At 45.2% G+C, this 25,526-nt stretch overlaps 2 protein-coding genes across 2 annotated transcripts; both read right to left on the bottom strand.

The window, feature by feature from the left end:
* Positions 1-8,477: 8,477 nt before the first annotated feature.
* On the bottom strand, positions 8,478-10,196 carry LOC125525862 (GDSL esterase/lipase At3g09930-like). The gene is made up of 5 exons (XM_048690867.2): positions 10,089-10,196; positions 9,699-9,959; positions 9,241-9,521; positions 8,848-9,124; positions 8,478-8,722 (listed from the first exon to the last, which is right to left on the bottom strand). The coding sequence occupies exons 1-5, from the start codon at positions 10,141-10,143 to the stop codon at positions 8,478-8,480; spliced, it is 1,119 nt and encodes a 372-aa protein (XP_048546824.2). The 5' UTR covers positions 10,144-10,196.
* A 1,650-nt stretch (positions 10,197-11,846) lies between these two features.
* On the bottom strand, positions 11,847-18,361 carry LOC125521688 (AmmeMemoRadiSam system protein B). Its single transcript, XM_048686742.2, has 8 exons — positions 18,194-18,361; positions 17,273-17,357; positions 17,123-17,191; positions 16,311-16,423; positions 14,903-15,014; positions 14,663-14,806; positions 12,279-12,453; positions 11,847-12,186 (listed from the first exon to the last, which is right to left on the bottom strand). The coding sequence occupies exons 1-8, from the start codon at positions 18,243-18,245 to the stop codon at positions 12,040-12,042; spliced, it is 897 nt and encodes a 298-aa protein (XP_048542699.1). The 5' UTR covers positions 18,246-18,361; the 3' UTR covers positions 11,847-12,039.
* Between the last annotated feature and the right edge of the window lie 7,165 nt (positions 18,362-25,526).

Raw genomic sequence — 25,526 nt, 5'->3', positions numbered from 1 at the left:
AGTGCTCCGGCTGCAATGGCGTTTGCCCCAACGCCCAAGCATAGGTCAGAGTCAGCCGTGCAATGCGTGCCTTCAATTCACATCACCACCTGGCCAGCTTTGTTGTGCATTATTGAGCTTCGGCGTGCGAAATGCATGGTGGTATGTACGTCGTATACGTGCTTGGCGTCATTATCAGTACCCCATTATTAAATATAAGTTTTTTTAGAGATCCCAATAAGGGACTAGTAGTACATACGAAGTAAAATGAGTAAACCTACATTCTAAAATATGCCTATATACATGTGTATGAAGTTTGTATTGAAATATTTAAACAGACTTGAATGAAACGATCAGATCAGAACGTACGTGTTCCCTCAGAAGTGAGATGGCCCACACGTCCATTTTGGCAAAGAATCAACGTCCAAGCTTGTAGCTGGTGCAGGTGGACCAGACCAGAAAGCAAGGTATACGTTAAAATTAAATGTCCATGCATGCATCTTTTCATGATGATGTGGCAAGTACGAGTGCAACTACACGAGGCAATCCTTCCAGATGATAAGTGGCAATTTGCTAGCGGCTTGCTGTAAATTTTAATCTTACGCAGCCAACATGATGACGGAGGCCGTGGCCACACCATGTGCGAGGGGTTGCACCTAGCAAACACAAAGGGATATAATCTTCTGCAAGCGGGTAGAACGATCTACGCAGATTTTATTGACATGGCTAGGGATATCAGGAAGGTCCAGTATGGACACGGTCGAAGAGAAGTGAATGGCGCTTCTCATGAGTTACCTAGCTTTTGTTTCACTCTCTCAAAAACTAAAGCTTTTATTTCACTAATAAAAATTTATTGCAGTTGGGCCGATGAAACCCATAATGCTATAATGGCCTTGCCTGAAACAACATGAACCTCGGGTTGTGATCTCGGCCACCTCGATGATGCCAAGATAGCCACCGGTTCCTTCTCCATCTGCATGAGCCTCAACAGGTGGGGAGAGATATTGTTCATTGGTTTGAACGCGGCGATGAGCATGCGCATGTCCATCAACCTGGGCCGCATCCATGCCTTCTGCCTTCAATTGGTCTCTGCCATGAGTATCTCCCCCGTCTGATGCCTTGAGGGCATCTGGCTGATAATCCTGCTCGCAATGGCTGATGCAGTGCATGATGATCTGGTTTGTGGAGTCGCATGCGGGCGCCAGTGGGGGGCGGGCGATGAGCACGCTATGCAATGACCCATTGTAGATGCAAAGATGGGCCATGTCCATGTTGGCAAACAATCAACGTCCCAGCTTTCATGTACCAAAGGACTAGGACTAGGACTAGGAGCATTGGCTCAGCCATTAGGGTCTTTAACTCACATTGCCCTTCCAGTGCTCTGACTGGAATCGGGTGTACCCAATCCCAACGCTCAATCATAAGCATAGGTCGAGCTTTGCTAGTTAGATCACAATTCACTCAGAGACTCAGAAGCAGTCGTGGCATGCATGCCTTCAATTCACACCACCATTCAACGAGCTTTCTGGTTATGTCTGGTGAATTATTAGCCTTAACGTGTCAAATTGACGGTGATCTGCACGTCGTACATTCTTGGCCTAACTTGACACAAAGGTCATTCCTCAGTACTCACTGCTACTTCAAACACACTACGTACACAACTTCAGAGTTTGGGAAAAAATGGATTTGATGATACAGCATTGTTTCTATCACGCGCCTAAACGTATATTGTCTATACTTTTTAAGAGCTAGGTCAATGATGATTGATGAATCTGTATGTTGTGTAGGGAAGCTCGACGTACTCAACATCCGTATGTTTTTAATGAAACTACAGTACCTATTGGTCACAGTGTTAAACATCATTGTACTTGTTGTATGCCTTGCCACGGTATGTTATGAACCGTGCCGGCTAGATATGTGGCGTGCGTGTTGTAGTTAGGATAGGTTAGGTTGTTGTGATTAGATCTTAATGGTTAGCTTAACTTGGAGATCAATCCACAACTAACCTATCCCTAACCTCTTTGTAATCTTTGCCACACCGCCCATCTGGCCTATATTAACACACATCGCGCCCCTGCTCTGGCATGCGCTTCCAGCCTCACGTTTCACATGGTATACAGAGCCTAAGTCTTCCACACATCTAGATCATGTCGTCTTCCTCCTCCTCCCACGCCATGGCCATGCCCTCGCTCGCCTCCCTCGGCCACACCATCACGGAGAAGCTCACCCGTGACAACTTCCTGGTGTGGAAGGTGCAAGTCCTTCCGCACGTCAGGGCTGCGGCGATGATGGGCTACCTTGACGGCTCGATCAAGGAACCCGCTGCTGTCATCGTCGCCGAGAAGGAGACCACCGAGCTGCCAAACCCCGAACATGCAATCTGGGTTACTCAAGATCAACAGGTCCTAACTTTTTTGCTCGCATCTCTATCCCGTGAAGTGCTGATGCAGGTGTCCAATCACACCACGGCCGCGGGCGTCTGGCAAGCCCTGGTCGAGAGCTTCTCCGCGCAGTCCCGAGCACGCCAAATCCAGCTCCGCTCGGCGATCGGCAATGCCCGCAAGAGCGATCTCTCCGCCTCTGCTTACTTCATGAAGATGAAGGGATTAGCAGATGAACTCGCTGCCGCAGGAAAGCCCCTCGAGGAGGATGACATCGTCTCGCATATCCTCGAGGGCCTCATGCATGAACCCGACTACAACAGGTTCGTCACCTCCATCTCCACGCGCGCTGCCACCGATCGGCAGCGAGCTTTTCTCCCTGCTGCTCTCTGCGGAGGCCCGGATCACTGCCCAGCATGCCGCCTTCTCCGCTCACCACTCCGCCAACCTTGCTGCGAAGGGTGGTCGTGGCGGCTACGGCGGCGGACGCGGTGGTCAGAGTGGTGGACGCGGTGGCTACGGCGACCGCGGCAGTGGCTACGGCGATCGCGCCAACTACTCCGACAACAACCATGGTGGTGGCGGTGGTGCGCCGCGCCAGCAAAACGGTGACCGCGGTGATCGCGGTGACCGTGAACGCTGTCAAATCTGCAAGGAGGAAGGCCACGGTGCGTGGCGCTGCAGGAAGAGGTACGATAAAGGCTTCAACAACAATGTACGGAACCCTGCAGGCAGCGGTGGTGGCGGACGCGGTGGTGGTGGGCGCGGTGACGGTGGCGGTAGTGGTGGCAACTCACGCTCCGCCAACTTTGCCCACTCCTATGGTGTGGATACCAATTGGTATCTCGACACCGGAGCCACAAATCACGTCACCGGCGAGTTGGAGAAGCTAGCTGTCCGCGATCGCTACACCGACACCGACCAAATTCACACGGCAAGTGGGCAAGGTATGGACATAGAGCATATTGGTCATTCAGTATTATCTACTCCCTCTGGTTCCTTGCATCTCAACAACATTCTTCATGCTCCTAGTGCCGACCAAAGCCTTCTTTCTGCCTATAATCTTATGCGAGATAATGATGTGTTCATTGAGCTTCATCCTGAATTCTTTCTTGTTAAGGATCAGGCTACCCGGAGAACAATTCTGCAAAACAAGAGTAGATGGGGCTTGTTCCCCGTGACCGGACGACAGAGTGCACCCCCACGCCAAGTTCTTGCTGCCATCAAGCCTTCCACCTCTCGGTGGCACAAGCGCCTAGGGCACCCTGCCCTTCCGGTAGTTCAAACGATTTTACATGATTTCAATCTCCCTGTTTCAAATAAACAAGACCACCTTCTGGTGTGTGATGCATGTCAAATGGCCAAAAGCCATCAGTTACCTTACTCTCGTTCAACTAGTGAATCCACAGCTCCTTTAGAGCTGATTTTTTCAGATGTTTGGGGTCCTGGACCCGTCTCTGTAGGAAGACAGAAATACTATGTCAGTTTTATTGATGATTTTAGCAAGTTTAGTTGGATATATTTGCTCAAAAATAAATCTGATGTCTTCGAGAAATTTCGTCTTTTCCAAGCTCATGTTGAACGTCTCTTTGATCGTAAAATCATTGCCATGCAAACCGATTGGGGTGGGAAGTACCAACGGTTAAGCTCATTTTTTGAACGCATTGGCATCACACATCACGTTTCTTGTCCACATGCTCATCAGCAAAACGGCTGCGCAGAAAGAAAACATAGGCACATTGTAGAAGTTGGTCTCTCTCTACTCGCTCATGCTTTTATGCCTCTTAAATTTTGGGACGAGGCATTCCTCACTGCGGTCTATCTTATTAACCGTATTCCCAGCATAGTTATCAAGAACCAAACACCATTAGAGCAACTCTTTGGCACCAAGCCCAACTATTCTTTTCTTTGCATCTTTGGGTGTGCTGTCTGGCCAAACTTGCGCCCTTTTAACAAGCACAAGCTTGAATTTAGGTCCAAGCAATGCGCTTTTCTAGGGTACAGTACTCTTCACAAAGGTTACAAATGTCTTGATATCTCTTCTGGCCGTGTGTATGTGTCACGTGATGTCATTTTTGATGAGAAAGTCTCCACTCAAATGCCGGTGCTCAACTTCGCAAAGAGTTGCTCCTCCTACCCTCTCACCTCTTGCCATCTCCTTCTTTCGCTCAAGGGGGAGCTGATTTTACTGTTGCTAATATGTCCTTGTCTAACTCCCATGATCCAGCTGAAAGTGTGCAGGAAACAGGACAGCCAAACATTAAAAACTTTGGCGAAAATTCTCATGATTTTATGCAGCACCCTGAGGAGTCTGGTTCGGCCACAGAAGATCTGGCGGCCTCGGGATCCGCGGCAGCAGCTGCGCCAGGCGAATCCTCGCCGGGATCTGCATCCGCAGCAGCGGCAGGCGGATCCTCATCGGGATCTGCGCCAACAGCCAGGCGGCCAGGCGGGCGCCCAGTCCCGCTCTCCTCTGGTGGGCTAGGCGCACCAGGCGGATCCTCGCCGGGCTCCGCGCCAACTGACAGGCTGCCAGGCGGGCGCCCTGTCCCGCTCTCCTCTGGTGGGCCCGCCAGGCGCACTACCGCACTGTCCCCGGCTGGGCGCGGCCCACCTGACCCTGATGAGACGCGGCGCATGGATCCTGGCGCGGATCGATCTTCCTCGAGGGACGTGGCCGCTCCAGAACTGCCACTTGGCAGTTCGCCATCGGCTGCCGCACCGGATCAGTCTGGGTCGCTGCAAGAGGGCGGTTCGGGATTTTCTGCATCAGACTCTGCGGTCTCCTCCATGCAAAATCGCCTCCAATTTCAGCAAGCTCAACCCGCCCCGCCGCCTCCTGCTCGATCACATACCCGGTCACAGAGTGGCATTGCCAAGCCCAAGGTATACAAAGATGGTTGTGTTCGGTGGGGCTCTTTTTGTGCCACAGGTGAACCCAAGAATCTGCATGATGCTCTTGCTGACTCCAAGTGGAGACAGGCTATGGATGAAGAATTTTCGGCACTCATAGAGAACAAGACGTGGCACTTGGTTCCACCAGTCAGAGGGAGAAATGTGATCGACTGCAAGTGGGTGTACAAGGTAAAACGCAAGTCTGATGGCACTATTGACAGGTGCAAGGCACGTCTTATGGCAAAGGGCTTTAAGCAAAGGTACGGAATTGATTATGAGGATACCTTTAGTCCCGTGGTAAAAGCTGCTACTATTCGTTTGATTCTCTCAGTTGCAATATCTAGAAACTGGTGCATGCGACAACTAGATGTAAAGAACGCGTTTTTGCACGGTGTTCTGGAAGAAGAGGTGTTTATGAGGCAGCCTCCTGGGTATGAAAATTCAGCTTTACCACGCCATGTCTGCAAGCTTGACAAAGCAATCTATGGTTTGAAACAAGCACCCAGAGCCTGGTACTATCGTCTGTACTCCAAGTTACAGTCCCTTGGCTTTGCTGCTTCCAAGGGAGATACCTCACTGTTTTTTATCATCGGCATGGAGTGACCATTTTTATGCTTATTTATGTTGATGATATTATTGTCACAAGCTCCTCCGTTAGGGCAGTTGATGCTCTTCTTCAGGATCTGCGTATGGACTTTGCTCTCAAGGATTTGGGTAATCTTCATTTTTTTTCTTGGCATCGAGGTGAAGCATGTGGCTCGTGGAATCGTTCTGTCCCAAGAAAAATATGTACAAGATATCCTTGAGCGCGTTGGCATGAAAAGTTGCAAACCTTCTTCAACTCCCTTGTCTACTTCAGAGAATCTGTCTCTCTATGATGGAGAGGCACTTGGAGCTGAGGACTCCACCAGGTACAGAAGTGTGGTGGGAGCTTTGCAATATTTGACTTTAACCAGGCCAGATATATGTTTTTCAGTCAACAAAGTTTGCCAGTTTCTCCATGCACCCACTAGTACTCATTGGACAGCAGTCAAAAGAATTCTTCGGTACCTTCAGGCAACCAAGAGTCGTGGTCTCAAACTTGCCAAGTCTGACTCCACACTTGTTAGTGCCTTTTCAGATGCAGATTGGGCAGGTTGTCCTGATGATCGGCGGTCCACTGGAGGTTTTACAGTGTTCTTTGGTGGCAATCTGATTTCTTGGAGTGCACGTAAGCAAGCCACAGTGTCCAGATCAAGCACAAAAGCTGAGTACAAGGCCTTAGCAAATGCCACTGCTGAGATTATTTGGGTTCAAACTATGCTGACAGAGTTGGGGATTCGCCATTTGTCTGCCGCTTCACTATGGTGTGACAATCTTGGAGCTACTTATCTCTCTGCCAATCCTGTCTTTCATGCTAGAACAAAGCACATTGAGATTGATTATCACTTTGTTAGTGAAAGAGTTGCTAACAAGCTTTTGAATATTCAGTTTGTTCCTACTGGTGATCAAGTAGCAGATGGCTTCACTAAGCCACTATCATTGCGGCAGCTGGAGGTCTTTCGACGCAATCTCAACTTAGATAGTTGTGATTGAGGGGGAGTGTTAAACATCATTGTACTTGTTGTATGCCTTGCCACAGTATGTTATGAACCGTGCCGGCTAGATATGTGGCGTGCGTGTTGTAGTTAGGATAGGTTAGGTTGTTGTGATTAGATCTTGATGGTTAGCTTAACTTGGAGATCAATCCACAACTAACCTATCCCTAACCTCATTGTAATCTTTGCCACGCCGCCCATCTGGCCTATATTAACACGCATCGCGCCCCTGCTCTGGCACGCGCTTCCAGCCTCACGTTTCACACACAGCTGCTTGAATTGCGCCTTCCAAATTGATGAAGAAACGATGGCTGTGCTAGCTCTTAAATCAGAGCAAGGAGGGGTGCTATGCCTTAAGGTTACACCACACCATCGAGCAGGGAGAGGTGATTCATTGTAGATGCGACCTCATCCCGCCTGCCGTCAACTTCACACACCAAGCAAGATATGATACGATGGATCAGGATGTGTTTCTCCCGAAACGAGACGGGTCCTCCTGTCCTTGTTGGCAGCCACGGCACAAGAAAGCATGACATGTTCAAATTAAATGTTGACACAGCTTCTCATGAGTTGAGCGAAGAAGTACATATGCAACAGCGGCACTCCATCCAGATGAAGAAGGGGCAATTGTTAGCACCTTGCTCTAAATTAATTGCATTGACATGGCTACTGGGATCTGAAATGTCGAGTTTGGCGTGGATCATGAGTTACCTAACCTTTTGTTTAGCTAATAAAATTCTTGCAGTTGGGCCGACGAACCCCATAATCTCAGAATGTCCTTCCCTAAAAGAACATGAACCTAATCCCATAACCCTAGCGCCTGAGCAATGGCTATCCAGGTGAGCATTTTTACTTTACAATTTACTGCCGACTGAGAATAGTAGAGGTCAGATCCGACCATTGATGTTTCAGGCTGGTATAGCCTATTAATATCCGGCCCCTTTTGCTTTGCGTAATGGGATTGTCCTTTGACACCCATGGGCCATCTAGTCTCGGGGTTGCTATGTTCTTTTTTTTTTGAATATCAGTACAGACACAGCGCTCATATACACGCGCATACACTCATCCCTATGAACACACACACGCAGACCCTACGCCTATGAGCGCCTCCGAAAGACTGAGCCGGCATATCATTTTGAGATTTACGAAGTCACCGTAGGCGTCTCGTCGTCGACGGGAACGTCTGCTCCCACTGAATGCGCATCGCCGGAAATCCTGAAATAAATCCAGGAATAAATGCGAGCACCAGGATTTGAACCCTGGTGGGCTGGGGATACCACAGTCCCTCTAACCATCCAACCACAGGTTGGTTCGCGGGGTTGCTATGTTCTGGACATAGTGCCAGCGCACTCGTCCAAGTAGTGATGTTCCTTTCTTCTCATTTCATGTAACTACCCACGAGCTCAAGTACATGCATGCACACTAGATTCACCACACACATGACCAACTTTCTAACAGGAGTAAACCATTAGCCGGTTCATGTTTCATACATAAAGAGTACTTGTAGTAAACTAAAAGTTAGGCAGTGAAAGAAAAACTCGCAAGCTTCTTCCCAAATACTCATACTATATGTGTAGAGCTAACCTATAAGAAATTGCACCAACTAGCTAGCAATTAATCTAGAAAGTCTTCAAACTACAAGGCATCATGGAACATAGGCCCGATCTAGGAACTCCTTCAAAGGTTGTTCTAGCGCCTTCATCACGGCTTTCCACCCAGCATGTGTCGGATGCACCTCGTCCCAGTAGAAGAGCTGGTCTGGATTTTCGCATAATTCGTAGAGGGGCTCCCCCGTATCGTCCTGCTGTCCACAGAAGCCTGTATCATAGAAACCCTCGCAACATGGGGCCAGGTTGTTGTTGAACTTGTTGGACTGATCCGATCCTTCACCTGCATGCACATGAAAATTGTATGTATGTATAAATAGTCCCAACACGTGTTGAATCAAAGCTCTCATACACTAGAAACCAGATTTAGTTTACAACGTTCACGCATGGATATATGCCACTACTTACCTGGGGCATGATTGATGATGTCGGTGAAGGCGGTGTAGAGGTCCAGCATGTAGGCGTTATTCTTTTTGCCCATCAACTGCTTTAGATTTTTGTTATGCACGGACGCGGCGTAGTTGGCGAGAAGGTCACATGTGGTGTAGTTGTTTGTACTAGTCCTCATAGGCGTGCAACCAATGGGATGCATGTTGTTGACTAGCACCTTTTTCACACCAAGCTTTTGCAGCTGCACGACGTTCTTGACAATCTCTGCCGTCACGTTCCCAATGTAAGTGTCGATCTGCATGCATGCGAGAAAAGTTAAATTGGTAAGGTGGCGATCGATAATATTAATTGATGGGTGGTTTATTAGTGTTTATTTTGTACGTGTGATGAGTCTAGCTACTAGCTACTTACGTCGTCAAAGCTACTCAAGAAGGAGTTCTTGACGTCGGCGCCGCTCATGTAATCATTGCCAGAGATGGCGACAAGCGCGACGGAGTGGCGAAGCTGGTCTTTCGAGATGATTCCGCTGTTGATGAGCCTCGTGAAAGACTTAACCTGTGCGGCAAGAGTTGGCACCTTCTTCTGGAACACGCCGGCGCCACCGGAAGCGAAGGTCATGCCGGTTGGATCAACAGATTGATCTAGCGTGCGCATGTACGCCGGAGGGGCTGCATTGAGGCCCAAGATCCTTGCTGCAAGTTCCACGCGATAGATATGCTCTATTAGTTTTAGATTTAGACGTGCTTAGAAGTAGGATTATACATGTGATAATCTAAAACAAATTCTACCTAGCTTGCTAAGTACTTCCTCTGTAAAGAAATATAAGAGCATTTATTAGATCACTAATGCTAGAATAATAAATAAATTACCGATAAAGTCGGACTGAATCCGGTAGTTGGAGAAGCGGCCGGTTGGAACGGCGGCGGCGGAGCCACGAGAGTTGATATAAGAGCCGTAGGGGTAGCTCCACTGACGCGAGAGATCAGACTCGGGCTGACCACCGGGCAGCTTCGGGAGGTTGCCGTTGTCGGCAAAGTCGTCGCCGAAGACGAACATGCTGGTCCACTGCTGGTTCTTTGATGACTCCTTGGCCTTGACGGAGGGTGTGCCTCGAGCCTCCACGCGAGCGGCTGTCCATGTAGAGTAGATCGATCATGTGTGTCAGCAATTGCGTGCATGCATACAGTGATGCAGAAGACGAAGAAGGTTTCCCAAACGAATATGAAAAAGAAACAAGGAGGTACTAGTAGATAGTATACCATCGAAGAGAAGCACGACGAGGAGAAGGCACACAACGGCCGGACGAAGCTTCATGGTTGCCTTGCTTGCACCGGCCGGCGTGGCGGCGTAGGAGGCGAGTTGGCGTGCCCGTGCGTACGTGTGGAAGGAGCGATAGCTATGGGAGGCGGGTACTTCGATCCATGGGTGTGGCCGTGTATATATAAGTGGAGAGCCTATAGCTAGGTACGTAGTGCAACTCGTGTCCTACCCGACCACGTCCGTGTGTACTCCAGTATATAGGACGTACTAGAGTTAACCACGTTTCTGTGTAGTACTAGCAGTAGTAGTAGTGTAGTACACGCACCGATCCAACGAGAGTCAGTTTGGGTTTACGCGTAGTAGTACTCCGATCGATCCAACGCAGAGTCAGTTTGGCTTTACGTTTGTTGCCTGGAAAACACTTAATTTCAGTCGTCGTGCGCAGCGTTGCCAGATTTTTTTTTACCAGCCTTTTTACGTGTCTGGCCACCCTACTATCATTTTTCACTTCCACCACGTCACTTGATAGATGCTACTGAGTTGACGCTAAGCACCAGCTAACTATATACTAGTATTTCCCTCAAAAAAAAACTATATACTAGTACTAGCGAAACGGAACCCGCCGTACTACTACGGCGTAGCTACTAGCGAAACGGAACCCGCCAATCAACCTTTGGTTGAATGGCTAGAAGGACAGTGGTATTCCCAGCCCATCAGGGTTCAAGTCTTAGACTTGATATTGGTGTTCGTATTGTTCCTGAATTTATTTAGGGTTTCGACGATGTTCGCTCAGTGGAAGAAGATGTTCCCGTCGACAAAAGCGAAAAGCTGGTATTGCCAAATAAATAAATAATTTGTTGACATGTGGTTGCAATCTGGAAGTCCCTACAAGGCTAAGGCGGCATTGTTGCAGACCTGGACACGATGCACCATGCTGCAAGGGCTAGTCATCGCTGTTGCAAGGCTCACTGTTGTTGCTTCAAGTTGGAACGGCATGACAAGCAACATGGGATGCGTGAAGCTGCAAGGGTCGGCCGCCATTGCAATGTGATATGTCATTGATGCAACACGGGATGCGTGGCGCGACAAGGGTCAACCGCCGTTGTTGCAAGTGGGATGCTAGATGTTGCAAGGGTCGACTGCCATTGCAATGTGATATGTTTTTTTTAATAGCAATGTGATATGTCATTGATACAACATGGGACACGTGGCACTATAAGGGTTAACCTCCATTGCAATGTGATATGTCATTGATGAACCATGAGAGGCGTGGCGCTACAAGGGTCAACCACATGCCATTGATGAACCACTATAAGGGTTAACCGCTGTTGCGATGCGGTATGTCATTGCTACAACAAGGCGCTGCAAGAGTTGACCACCATTGCAATGCAGTCTATTGTTGCTTCCACATGTGACACGTAACACTATAAGTGTCAACCGCCGTTGCAATGCGATATGCCATTGCTACAATACAGGACGCATGACGCTACAATGGTCAACCGCCGTTTGGTGCAAGCAGGATGCTAGATATTGGAAGGGTCAACCCTGTTGCAGCAGGCAAGAAGCACGATGCTGCAATGGCCAGCACCACTCCTGCAGAGGCAAGACGCGAGACACTACAAGGATTGACCGTTGTTGCTGCAAGCAGGATGCACGATGCTGCTGCAACAGTTTTGACCATCAAACATTTTCAGAATTTTGTAGAACCTTTATCATGGTTTTGAACGTTTTCTTTTTGCTGGAGCTTACTAGGAAGATACACACAAGAACATCCAGAAATATATTGTTCTCTTGTTTCACAGAATCCTGGTGCCGCCAGAGCAGCTACTATGGGACTTCAACCAGAGCCTGCTATTATTACAAAGTTCGACAGAAAGCTCCGGTGATTGCAAGCCAACAGCCATGCTACAGCACGTTACACCAGGGTGTACCCAGCAAACCACGTTTTGCTCAATCTTTACCTTCTTCTCCAGGACTGTCCACCTTGGCCACAGCAGATGCGTAGCTGACACTGCTGTCCCTCGTGCTCTTGCACTGGCTCGACTGCTCATAGCGAACAAACCCGACCTTAATCTTCGTCGAGCAGTGTTTCAACATCTAACACAATAGAATGTGCACAAAGTGGATTAAGTAAATCTTAAAAGGGAAGGATATATATTAGTTAGATCATCAATTAGTTGCGCACTTACATGAAGAAGGACGCTGATGGGATGGCGTCCACATATGGTGTTCTCGTACTCCTCGAGATACTGTTTGAACGCGTCGGGGTCACCAGTCTCTATGATCTCCATGCCCAAGCGGTCCAACGCCTCGATTGATTTGTGAATGGCACCATGCTTCTTGTCATAGTATGTATAACTAAACCTGTTGTGGCAATGAGACGAGATGGACACAATCATTTACATACCTGATGCCCAAGCGACAGCAGCAAACATAACTGAAAGAGTATAAAATTTAGTGAATGTGGGGTATATAATACCCTGGTGCACTAGGTGACATATCAAGTGCACTCACCCTTCAAATCATCATACACCTTTCGGCCTTTCCTAATCCAGGCTCTCGGAACATATTTCTATGCTCTAGAACGAGGTACATAATTTCTGTACAAAGTATGCAAAATCCACCATCATCTAAAGGTCCGAACAAATGGATTCTGTCTTCGCCTTCCTGCACCATCCAACCCATGTCAGCCTGCTCCATATGCAGGCGAGCCAGCCTTATAAGAATTTTCCGTGATGCCTAACTACTCAAGCCTTCTACTCCACTCAACCTTGGCAGATTAAGGCCATGTGATAATTGAGAAAGCAATGGAGATCGACATAGACAATGAAAGGAGGTCAATATTGTCGACAGCAGAAGTCAGGCAACACAAGCAGAAGGGAACGGTCGGCACGATCAGGCCACAGCAGACCCTAGAGAATTTATGCGGAGAAAGGGAGAAAATGAAGAGATAGAACAGGAGACTAACCAAAGCCTTTAGAACCTTCAATTTCAGTAAATGATGTGGCCATTTGGACAGAAGTGGCGTGCATAGCTATCCCCTGAAGATAGATCTACTATTTGGATTTTGGGACGTAGGGGCTTATCACAAGAGGAGATAGCAAGTGATAGTTATGTTTTCATAAAATGGTTTTGAATGGTGGGTGGATCAACCAGCCGGCCCTGAGATCTTCAAAGCTCATGATTGGTTCAATACATGACCATTTTACCATAACCAAAGCATGATTGGTCCTGGTACATTGCCAGAGCATTTATGTGAAACAAGAGAAAGTGATCGATAGACAAGATTATACACCTGTAAGCGCAACTGCGCAAGCATTGCAACAACATGAATACTAGTATACAATAAGATTTTACTCGGTCAGTGAGGGGCTTAAATGATAGGCCTGAATGTATGTGGATAATGTGACCAAATCCTTCACTATCAAGAAAATTCTGTCTCCTGACATGGATTCAAATTCATCTTGAACATACTCAATGTTGTATCTGAATTTGCACTTATAACATATAAATTGATCCCTCTCTAGACCATTTGCAGTTAAACTAAACATGATATGTTAAACAGTCAGGATGTCAGACACATGTTGAATCTAGTAAGAGTTGATATGCAGAACAGGGTTAATGGCTATTCTTGTATTAGGGCATCCTTTACTATGTAGAATAGTACCTTTCAGCAAATACATCAGATCAGAAGACTCAAATCATAAATTGTGGCACACTTGAGGCTGTGCAGTTTTTTCTCTCTCTGAAGAACTATTGAGTCGTCGACTTTGCGTTAAAATAAGTTCATTGTTCACGTGTCTTGACCTAGATTCAGTAACAAATTTCAAGCCAAACCTTCCACGCAAACTATTCTGCATTTCTATATGGGAAGAGCTTTTTGGTTCGCTAAATACGCCAAATACTATTTTTTAGTTACTTTTGCTGAAGAACATATGACCAAAGATCAATGGTGCTTTCCTCCAAAACTCTGGTAGATGAGACTGGGGGCAACTGGCCAGGACAGCAGTGGAGATCATGTATCTGCTACAGCTGGACCTATTGATCATGTCTCATACACCATACAGTTAGCTGGGCAGCAGGAAGTGGGGAGTGCAATATTTGCCACAGATTACCTAAACCAGAAGCAAGAGCTCAGGTCGCACAAATATGAACATTCCAAACTGGGAACACTCTGTTTCGACGGGCAAAGTTTCTATTATCTACTTCCTTTATTGAGTAATGTTTCATCCATGGGATTGTAATAAACCGGCCCATGCTTCAGCGACAACAGACAATTAATGTCGGAGCTATCCTGGATGACAATATCTTATGGGCAGAGGACTGTCGAATGATGTGCTCGTTTGGTAGCCGGCAATATAGCCGTGCTTTAAAGAAATACATGTGCTTCATTAAAAAAAGGTAACACGGGAAGGTTATGGAAATTTGCTTAAGCTGCAGATTATGTGGTTAGCATGTGCCTTGTATTAGGTTCACTTATTCTATACCGACGAGGTATGTACAGTAATGACACACTTGACATCTCGTTGCAAAATAAACAAAAATCACAATAATCAGACATTAAATCACTTACCGAGATCCCCAGTGGCAAAAGTCTGAGGAGACAGAAAAAAAGTTCTTTGGATCATCCACATATTTTGCGAGCAACTGCCCATACATGGCTTCATTTTGGGAGTTGACAGCACCAACAAGGATAGGTACAACTTTTACATTATGTCTGCCAGGTCATGAAAAAGAATTATGAGTGTAGGATCCATATTTTATTCAAAAAGAAATACAAGATGGATACAAGCTTTAACAACAAAGTAATTACCCCTGAAATACTTTAGAAAGGTAAGGCAAATGCATTTCCATGCTATGTTCAGCCTCATCGACATTAAGGTCCATAAATTCAAATTTTCCGGTAGCTTTGAGTTCCTCGATAACTGGAAAAACAGTAATGTAAGAATGTATGTCTAAAGTTCACAAAGAGCTAAGCAAGGCAGAATGATCTCATTGAAAAGGAGATCTCATAGTGTGTTATTAAGATCTACCAACAGGTAGAGATGTCAGATAGCTCATGGTCGACATGCAACTCTAGAGTCTAGACTGAGAATCCAAAGAGATAAAATTGAAAAATAGAAATAAAACAGATTTTGGGTGCATTCATGGAAAACAAGAAAATTATTTATGAGTACCCTCTAATTTCTTTGTTTTTCAGAATATTTATGATTTTTCTTTTTCGTAAATTCTTGACGTTTTTCCCATCCATAACATTCTCATTTTTCATAACTTATTAATAATATTTTTCATGATTTATCATTTTTTCTGTTATTTTTCCTGATTTTTCTTTGCTTGTAATTTTTCTTTCAAAAAGGGACCAAAATTACCTTGTTTAAAAAGTTGAGGGATCGTGTAATCCTGTTGTCTAGTACTATTTAAGTCGAGGACTAAACTTGTTTTGGGGGATAGTGGATGGATAAAAAATGTACATCTCAGTAAAATAAATGAGATTGAACTTACAAACAGGTCACACAAGAAGCGAACCAGACTTCTTTCTTTTTGCGTGAAGAGATGTAGGCAAGATCCCTATTGCGTCATTATAATTTTTTAAATAGGATGGTATGTACAATGAAGGTGAACAGTGGAGGGAGCGGAAGGGGGATAAGATTGCAAAGTGTTCAGCCACTGCTGCATGCCTTCTTTCAAGGTAGGTTTAGCCGTATATAAAGTGTATGAAAAGTATTTTCTGAACATCCTCAAGCAATGAAATACAAACATTGTGTGACTATTAAGATAACAAATCTAACAAAAAGCAGGGAACAAGTGTATGATATGTGGGGCCGACTTGTTTTCTTTTATTTGACGAAATTTTCAGGGGGGGGGGGGGGGGGTGGGGGGGGAGGGGGGGATGGGGGGAGAGAGTTGATGGCCCAGATAAAACCAGTGAGAAGGGCAGGCAGCAATTCAACCTGTCAGCTCTTCCCACTGATTTTACTAATGAGGTAGATTCAGGCTGGCATACACGTCGCGACACATCAGCTCGATACCACCCCTGATTGGATCGAGGTTGAAGTCTGGACGGTTACAACAAATTGAAGTTCAAATCCAGATTAGAAAGTGAGCTTTTGACCAAGTTTAGGGTTGAAAAGTGGACTTTTCCAGATTAGAAATTCACATGGAAAGGTTGATATGAATATTAAAGAAATAACTTAGGCATCTTAATTTTGCAAGCATGATACCTTCCAGGTCTACTGGTAAATCCCCAATCGGGGTGCTATAAACAGTAGCTCTTGACAGAGCACATTTTGGAGTATAGTAGTGATGAGATGGGCCGAGCAGAAACACCCGAGAACTGATTCACATGAAGAAAATTAGGAATTAGATACTGAACAGGATTAAGGAAAAAATGTGAGGAAAGAAGCCAGTTATAACAATGGAACTAGAAGATTGTCCTTTGTAGCATGTAGGGTGGGAATAACGAATATAAGGGTACACGTTTGGCAGAACAAAAGTAGCTTACCAATGATGTGGTTAGCATCAGTTTAGATTTATAGTTGGACCCATGCTTTTAAATTATGCACAATGTACACCGTAAAAATCTGATGAATTAATTAGTTCAACTTATTAGTTTGTGTTACTTTATCAGGTAAGGTATGATATCTTTTGTAAATATGTTATGTCGACTTACTTTTCTAGTGACCTTTTATAATTCTAAAGAGTTCATTATAATGTTTCTAGCTTAGAATTGTTAGAAAGCAAAAAAAAACACTTTTATGGATTTTTTTTAGTTTACTATTGAGAAGTATACTATGCATTATATTTGGTTATAATGGACAAAAGTGCATCATAGTATACAGTTTACATATAGTTCTTATGCCTGCATATAATGGTTCTTTCTACTACTTATCTAGCCATGTCAAACCAACAAACAAGCTAACAAGTAAATATCATACAGTAGTATATAGCAATATTAGTACTGTAAACATTCAGAGAGAAAAGTATTTGTTTGTTTTTAGCAAAGGAAACAACAGCCCGAAATTGCTTAACTCACATGTTAGTTGGATCAATGTTGCCAAAAGCATAAGCTGCACATCGCCCTGAGTACGAATAGCCAGCATGGCTGCAAGGAAAGTAAAGATTATTGGTATTACAGAACAGTCGTGAACAGAATTCCACCTCCATACCATAAACATCAACTTACGGTGCAATTACGGCCCTAACATCAGGTGACTTCGTGAGAGCAGCTGCCGAAAGCCAACCATCAAGTTCCTCTTCCAGCTTGCTGGCTAATTGTGAACATGGAGCAGTACATGATTTAGCCATTTAGGATATAACAACTAGAAAGAAGAGGAATTAATGGTCATATACATCTTGCCAAGAGTAGGTGCATATTACGGATATCTTGTTGAAAATGGTTGGAAGTAAATCTAAAGTTTGAAAGCTGATGATTCAACTCAAAACAAAGTAAACGTTTCTGAATTACCGGCAAAACGTCACGCCTTACTACAACAAAAAGCAAACTGTTCCAGCTGAATCAAATATGTCAAGTATGTCCACATTTGGACAGAATCAACATGACGAAGCCAGCGGTGTCCTAAAAGATGTCATGGCAGTACAGTTTGAATATGCAGCACACACAAAATTCACTCAGCAGATTGTTCTTCAGATCCAACCACCTACAGAGCACACTGCAGCTGGCTCCTATGTTTGCAGTTGGATTCTGCAAACTACACAGTCCACCTGAACCCCGTGAATCTGATCAGAAACAACTGCATTTACGGCAGAATCTGCCACTCTGCTGCGCCATCTTGGTACCAAGGATGGAGAAACCATGAACGCTACAGGTAATGAAGTCAACAGCGCACACTTTCCCCACCTTAACAGGGCGCACGGATCCAATCCAATCCATAAACGCTACTCTAGTATGAAATTCTGCCGACACCGATAAGCCCCACCAAACCCCCCCTAATCTGGCCGAGAAATCAGATCAAGCGCACAGAAAAGATTCCACCTTTCTCTCTCTCTCTCTCGTTCTCCCCCGGAAGAGAGGGGCGGGCGGAATCCAGCAGACTGAAAAAAGGGTAGGGGGATCAGGGTGGGAGCTGGAGGATGGAGGGGGTACCGTTGTTGGTGTACCAGGAGCCGGCATGCGAAGCCCTTCTCACGCGCTCCATCGTCGTGCGGGACGGAAGGAAGGAAGGGGATTCGATTGCGGTGGCTCTGCTCCTCGTCTGGGATGGTACTAGAGGAATTCCGGTACTAGACCTCTTTTTTTTTGAGCCAAATACTAGACCTCTTTCGTGTCCGGTGCAGGTATACCTGGCCAAACGAGCCGGGCCGGCACGGCACGGCCCGGCTCATCGTAATCGTGCCTGGCCTGGCACGGCCCGCCAGGGCACGATTACTATACGGGACATGCCGTGCCGGCCCGCATGCTGCGCCCTCAGGCCTAGGCACAGCCTAGTTAGTAAACGGGTCGGCATGTTGGCCCGTTTAGCATGGTGGGTTGCATATTTTCAGCCTGTTATTTGATGCACTGAGCGTTTTTTAGCCTATTTTTACATATTGGGTCATATATAGGTATATAAAAAAAACGTAATCGGGCCGTGTCGTGCCGGCCCGCGTGCCCAGCCTCCAGGCCCAGGCACGGCCCAGGGTGTGACGTGTGCTGGGCCCGGCCCGTTTAGCCCGTGTCGTGCTTGGCCCAAGGCGAACCGTGCCGGCGTGCTCACGGGCCGGCCCGAAAAAAACGGCTCATTTGGCCAGCTATAGGTGCAGGGGTTTGCTGTCCAAATTGGGCCCGTGTACTCCAATTTTTAGGTGAATTTGGGCTTTTTAGAGCATCTCTAGCAAACCCCGCATCCCACAGACCCGTAAAACACGTTTGCAGTTCGCGGAAAAAGGCTGTACGGGTCGGCACGGACTGCCACAAAGGCAGACCCCCAAACGGACCTGTATAAAAGGATATTCGCGGATCGGCTTTTTGCGGGATCTGTTTGGGCACCGCCGCATCAACCTGCAAATCGAAGACGCCCAATTCTTGAATTTGACATCGGTTCCGACAAATAAGTTCAAATTCAAACAACATAACGCAGTTTACGCGCAAATAAAAGCTTCAGTTTAGTAGGACAAACGCAAAAGTGTTGGCCACGTCCGGCATCATCTTGGTCGATATTCACTCCGTGCCATCGAATCCATCTTGAAGTTCATCGTCACCACCGAATCCACCTCCGGCGCTTGTTCCAACTCCTGCACCGAAATCATCGACATTGGCACCATATGGAGCAGAGAAAACATCTCCGACACTGACACTGTAACACGCACTAGCCTATGGAACCATTCTCCTCTTCAAGATTTCTCTCCTTGCCATATCATGCCATTCTTTGGTGAGGTCGTCCATGTCATTGTGGCTCATTGTCATGATCTTGTTCTCTTCGACGAGCAACTTGGACATGGCTTTGTTTTCAGCGGCACGTGCTCTTCTCTCCTCAATGGCCGCTTTGCACAGCCCCTCTTTCTTGAGCAATTGCCACTTTTCTTGCTTCTCCCTTGTCTTCTTCTCGACCAACTCTTTCTTGATCTTCAACGACTTCAACAACATCAACTCATTTGATTGCATCATGGCATCAATCTTCTCCCTCAAACTCGATGCTTCGTGCTCTCTCTTCATCTTCTCCTTAGTCTTCTTGTCGCCATCGGGCTTGTTCAAATTTCTTGGGCCATCATCATCCTCTTCTTCATCCATGTTTGTAAGTGAACCTCTCTTCGGTGGGGATTCTTTTTCGATCAACTTCCACTTCTCGCACTCTTTGAGCAAGTCCCAACAATGCTCTAGTTTGAAGAATTTGCCTTCCGAAGCTTCCATTTCTTTGTATCTATGTTGGGCAATTCTGTCCTACATAATTTGAACAAAGTGAAATGATGCAATATGATGTGCACAACTTGAACAAAGGCAAAACAAACTCACATAGTCGGATTTCACGGTTCCACTTGGAGGTGCATTGCGTACTTGCTCCAAGCAAGCTTCCCAATGGCTGCACATAGGCTTGATCACATCCCAACGCCCTTGAAGCGACCGAAATGTGCGTGGAGTCCTATTGGGATACTTTGCCATCATGCAGAAGTATTGATCTTCGATCCTTTGCCAATACCTCTTGGCGGTTTGAGAAGTACCCGTGCATGCATCAAGAGACACCGCACTCCATGCCCTGATCAGGATTTGATCTTCCAAGATCGTGTAGTTCTTCGGTCTCTGGCTTTTCCCAGTTTTTGTTTGCGATTGCTCATACGCTACCTCATCGATCTCCTCCACTTCTTCCTCACCACCATGATCATCCACGCTGCCCTCCGTTTCATTGTTAGTCGAATGCGGCGAACGGGGCTTAATCGATGTCAACGGCGTTGGTGTCCAACAAGTTCACGAACTCGACAGTTGCATGTTCGAACCATCGCTATAGTGAACGACAACAAGTCACGAGCTATCGCAAATGGCGAAAAGCAAAGAAAATTGCCATGACCGAAGACGCATACCTTCCGGCATTTCGTCAAACACCTCGCTTGCGGTGGGAGCAGCACCGTTGAGCGGCATCGCCGGGGAACCTCTTTCCGGGGCGGAGTGAGTGGATGAAGGAGATGGCTTCTTTGTAGCCGGAATCCTCTTCCTCTTTATGCCGGTGGCCTTGGCGACCTTCTCCGCCATTGGCCGGGATCGCGAAGCGGCGTTGGCGCCCGGAGCGCGGGCCTTCGCGGCGGGGGCAGCCGGATTCCCGCCCTCCACGACCACGTTTCCCTGCCGCTTGCGGGCAGGCGTGACGGTACCTTGGGCGACAGCGGGGCCAACATGGCCGGCGACGAGATCCGCCAGAGGGGATTGAGCGGGCGCGACCTCGACGGTGACAGGGGACAGTAGGGAGTCATCCATGGCGGCGAAGGAGGCCGGGAAAGATGCACCGGAGCGTGAGGTGGCAGGCCAATGGTGGCGGAGGGTGGGGGAGCGGGAAAGGCCGTGCGGAAATGTCCCTCCCGCCAAATCTCGCTGCGGATAGGGGCTGAGCTCGGGTCGTCCTCCTAGCCCGTGAATCTAGAGGTCAGGGGAGATCTTTTGTCGCGCCCCGCAAAAACTTTTACGGGTCGGCCGCGAATGCGGTGTCTGATCGGGCAGGTTTTCCCGCCCCGCCCCGCATTTTGGCGGTTATTTTGCGGGTCGGGGCGGGATGCGAGGTCTGCTAGAGATGCTCTTACGGGTCAGAATTGCTGTAGACGATCATAGGAGTTTTCCTTTTTTTCGTAGATCTGATTATTCAAAATGTTTTATCTTTTAAACCGTACGCTCAAATATCGAACCGTTTTCATCGTTGGATTTGTCGCGTCGAGATCTTCAAAACTAGGCCTCATGTTGATAGGTTTTGATAAACTTTTCTTTCATAAATAAACCAGACAAAAAAACCAAACCGAGAGCACTTTTTTCCCTTTCCGAAAGAGGCACGACTGCGCCTCTTGCGGAACCAAAACTGGCCTCCACGAGAAGTAAATGTATGCTTCTCATGGAAGGAAAAAAGAAAAAAGATGTGTTTTTTTTTGTTTTTGAGAAGCACAACTGTTCCTCTCGTGAAAGCAAATCCGTGCCTCTCACAGAAGGAAAAAAACTTGTTTTTCCATTTTTGAGAGACATGATTGTGCCTTTCATGGAAGCAAAAGAATGTATTCTTTCATTTTCGAGAGGCACGAGGAAGCAAATCCATGCCTCTCGCGGAAGGAAAAAATAAAACACGTTTTTTCGTCTATTTTTTTATTTTGAATTATTTTTGTCCAAAATCTAAGAGAAACAGATGAGAAACGAGAAAGCCAAAAAACCAAAAAAATCAGCTAAAAGCTGAAAACGCGTGCGGAAAAAACAAAGGAAGCATCTAGAGCACGACACGTGGTGGCGGCTGAGAGCACGCCACTCTCAGCCCATGCCAAGTGACCCTTGCGAGGGCTTCCCAAGGAGTACTACTTCATTAGTTGCTCTCCTAGACTTCAGGGATTACTTGGGGTGGTCTCAGAGCGCTCTAAGTGATGCGTACAACCGTTGCCACAGTTTGCGTGTTGGGCCCTCCCGCTGGATTTTTTAAAAAACAAATTTATGTACATGTTTTTGTTTTTTATGTGTTTTTTTAGGGGGGGGGGGGTTTTGCATTTCTGTAAGATTTGCAGAAAAAAGTGTGACAAATTTTGTTTGCGCGTCTTTTTATGCTTCCACGAGAAGCAGAAATCTGTTGCCGCAAAAAATAAAGTTATGCTTCTCAAAAAATAAAAATATGAGTTTTCACAATAAGCACAGGTTTACTTTCAGGGAAGGATAGTTGTGTGTCTCAGGAAGGAGAGTTTTTGTGCATCTATGCTTCTCGTGAAGCCACAAATTACTTCCGCGAGAGGCATAGCTATGCATCTCGGGAAAGGAAAAAAACATGCTTCCATGAAAATCACATATTTGCTTCTAGTGAAGACATAGATTTGCTTACGCGAGAGAGACACAACTATGCTTCTCATAAGAGGGGGGGGGGGGGATCTGTACTTTCATGAGAAGCGCAATTTGCTTCTCATAGAGGCATAAATTTGCTTTCATGGGAGGCACAAATGTCCTTCTCAAAAATTGGAAAAATATGTGCTTCCACCAGAAACACATATTTGTTCTCGTGAAGGCCCAAATTATCCACCACGAGAGGCACGGTTGTGTTTCTCGGAAAGGAAAAAAATATATGAGATTTCACGAGGAGCACGTATCTGCTTCTTATGGAGGCACGGATTTGATTCCGCTCTGCTTCTTAGGAAACAAAAATGTGCTTCTCAAAAAGAGATAAAATAAATAAAAACTCACAATCATGCTTCCGAGTCTTCCTTTTCATTTTTCTGTCATTTTTTCCATTTTTTTTAAAAAATATCAATTTTTTGTTATTTTGTTTTTTCCCTTGTTTTTCCGGTTTCTATTTTTTCGTGGAGAAAAACTTCATCAAAAATCTATTAACATAGGATCTAGTTTTAATAATTTTGACGCGGGAAATTCAACGGTGAAAATGATTCGAGATTTAGATGCATGGTTTAAGAGATAATGCGTTTTAAATAAAATAAATCTATGAAAAAAAAGAAACTCTCATGTTGCAACAAGTGACACATAGGCAGTGTATCACTTGTTAGCCACTGAGAAGGTGAGAGTGACACTTACAAGAGATAACCCTTAACTTTCCCCAAAAAAAGAGGTAACCATCAACTAGTGATTTCGGACTCCTTCGCTGAGCAGGGCTATGTCTCGCCCCTAACAATTCCTAATAAGAATCGCCTATGGGTGAATGACGCAGGACGACCTGTTAGCAGTGTCGTTCTATGCCTTCGCGTATGGTCCTTGCATTAGATCGTTCCAGTATGGTTTCCCCTTTTTAGTTTTTTTCTATGGTTTTATTTGCTTTTTGTGGATTTTTGTGGTTTCCTTCAGTTTTCTCATTTGTTCTTTATATTTTCTGTTTTATTTGTTTTTGAAGGGTTTAACTTTTTTTCTTATTTATACATTGGTTTTCTCAGCTTCTTCCTTGGGTCTTTTTGGTTTTTTTGGTTTTTTTATTTTTTGGGTTTTTTGATTTTTTTATACATGAAAGCATTTTTGTGCAAATACATGTTAACATTTAAAAAAACATTTAATATATTTTTCTGATAAGTTTTAATTATTTATCAAATGCATATTGAAACCTTTTTCAAATGACAGAAAACAATTTTTGAACTATGCAAACATTTTTAGACATTGTACAATTGTTTTCTGAAAATGTCAGAAACACATTTGTAAATCTTGTGAAGATTTTTTTTGGAAGTGTGATGTACATTTTTTTAATGTACTCAACATTTTTTGGATTACATGAGCAATTTTTCCCATTCTGTAAACATGTTTTTTCTATAAAATATCATGTATTTTTTTTAAAAAAAATTGCCAAAAACATTTTTCATACACATGATTAACATTTTTACTCTTTTCAGTTATGTCATACTTTTTTTATACATCAAACATTTTTCATACACATGATTAACATTTTTCATACACATGATTGACATTTTTCATACACATGATTAGCATGACACGGCAAGTGGTTACTCGGCCCATTTCGAGCTCCCTTGTCCCCATCGCATGCTAACTTGGGTTGGCCCAAGTGCATTGCAAAAGTTCTATATTTCAGAAAGTATTAATAAATTCTAAAAAGGTGTTCACAATTTCAAAACATGTTCTTGAATTAAAAAAGGTTCAAGATTTCAGAAGGATTGTGATAACTGTCAACCATGTGGCAGGTTGCAAAAAGTACCGCACCTCCCGAGAGGTTGAATCCCCTCCTTCGATCCGATTTTCTCCTCCCCGCACACGAGGTTGCGTTCTCTCCCCGGTTTTCTGGGTCGCTGCACCCGCACTATCAGCAGTTTTAAAAAAAGGCAAAAACACATACATTACAACAGGATCGAACCCACAACCTACCATGCTAAATGTAACAACAACAACCAGCAAATCTAGCTCCCTTTGCTGATTCCACAAGAGTTACATAAAAGTTATATCTTCTTGAGACGAGATTGCAAAAATAAAATAAAAAAGACAGCGGTCTATAACTGAAAATCCAAACCGGTGGCCTCACTTGTCCGGGTTTTAAGACTATATACGCCCTAGTTCCATCATTTTTTCTGCAAGTTTCACGCCGGGTTCACATGGTTCACGAACCCGATCATCCCCTTCCCTCCTTTTTAGATGCAAATTACCACAATATTTTCACCTAAGTTATCAACTATGTCGGTCGTATATTACCATGTTATTTACATAGAAGTCAATGAGGGATATTTTTCAACAACTTTTTCACCCTTGGTTAAATTTAATGCGGTGTCTTATGTAAGTTATCAGGTATGTGGTTCATATATTACTGTGCTATTTTCACATAAGTAACCGGGGTATTTTTTTTAATATTTCCCCCTTTGATCAAATTTACCATGGTGTTTCTAAGTAACTTATCGGGTATGCGGCTCATGTATTATCGTGCTATTTTCACATAATTTACTGGGGGTATATTTTTCAATAACTTTTCCCCCTCCTTGCTCGAAGTTCTCATGGTGCTTATACGTACTTATCGGGTATGCGGTTCACACATTACCGTGTTATTTTCACAAAAGTTATTAGGAGTACTATGTTTTTCAAGAACTTTTTCCCCTTCTTGGTCAAATTTACCATGGTATTTGTACCTAAGTTATCAGGTATATGGTTCATATATTATTATGTTATTTTCACAAAAGCTACCGAGGGTATATTTTCAATAACATGTTTCCACTGTTCAAAGTTACCGCAGTGTTTGTATGTATGTTATCGGGTATCGGTTCATAAATTAGTGTGCTATTTTTAGTAAGTTATCCAGAGTATGTTTTTCAACAACCACATGCTATTTTTATATAATCTATGG

This window comes from Triticum urartu, chromosome 7A (assembly GCF_056163025.1).
Source record: "Triticum urartu cultivar PI428250 chromosome 7A, HENAU_Tu73, whole genome shotgun sequence".
Taxonomy (NCBI): Eukaryota; Viridiplantae; Streptophyta; class Magnoliopsida; order Poales; family Poaceae; genus Triticum; species Triticum urartu.
The sequence above is the reverse complement of the archived record's forward strand: the minus strand, read 5'-3'. Positions and strand labels throughout refer to the sequence as shown.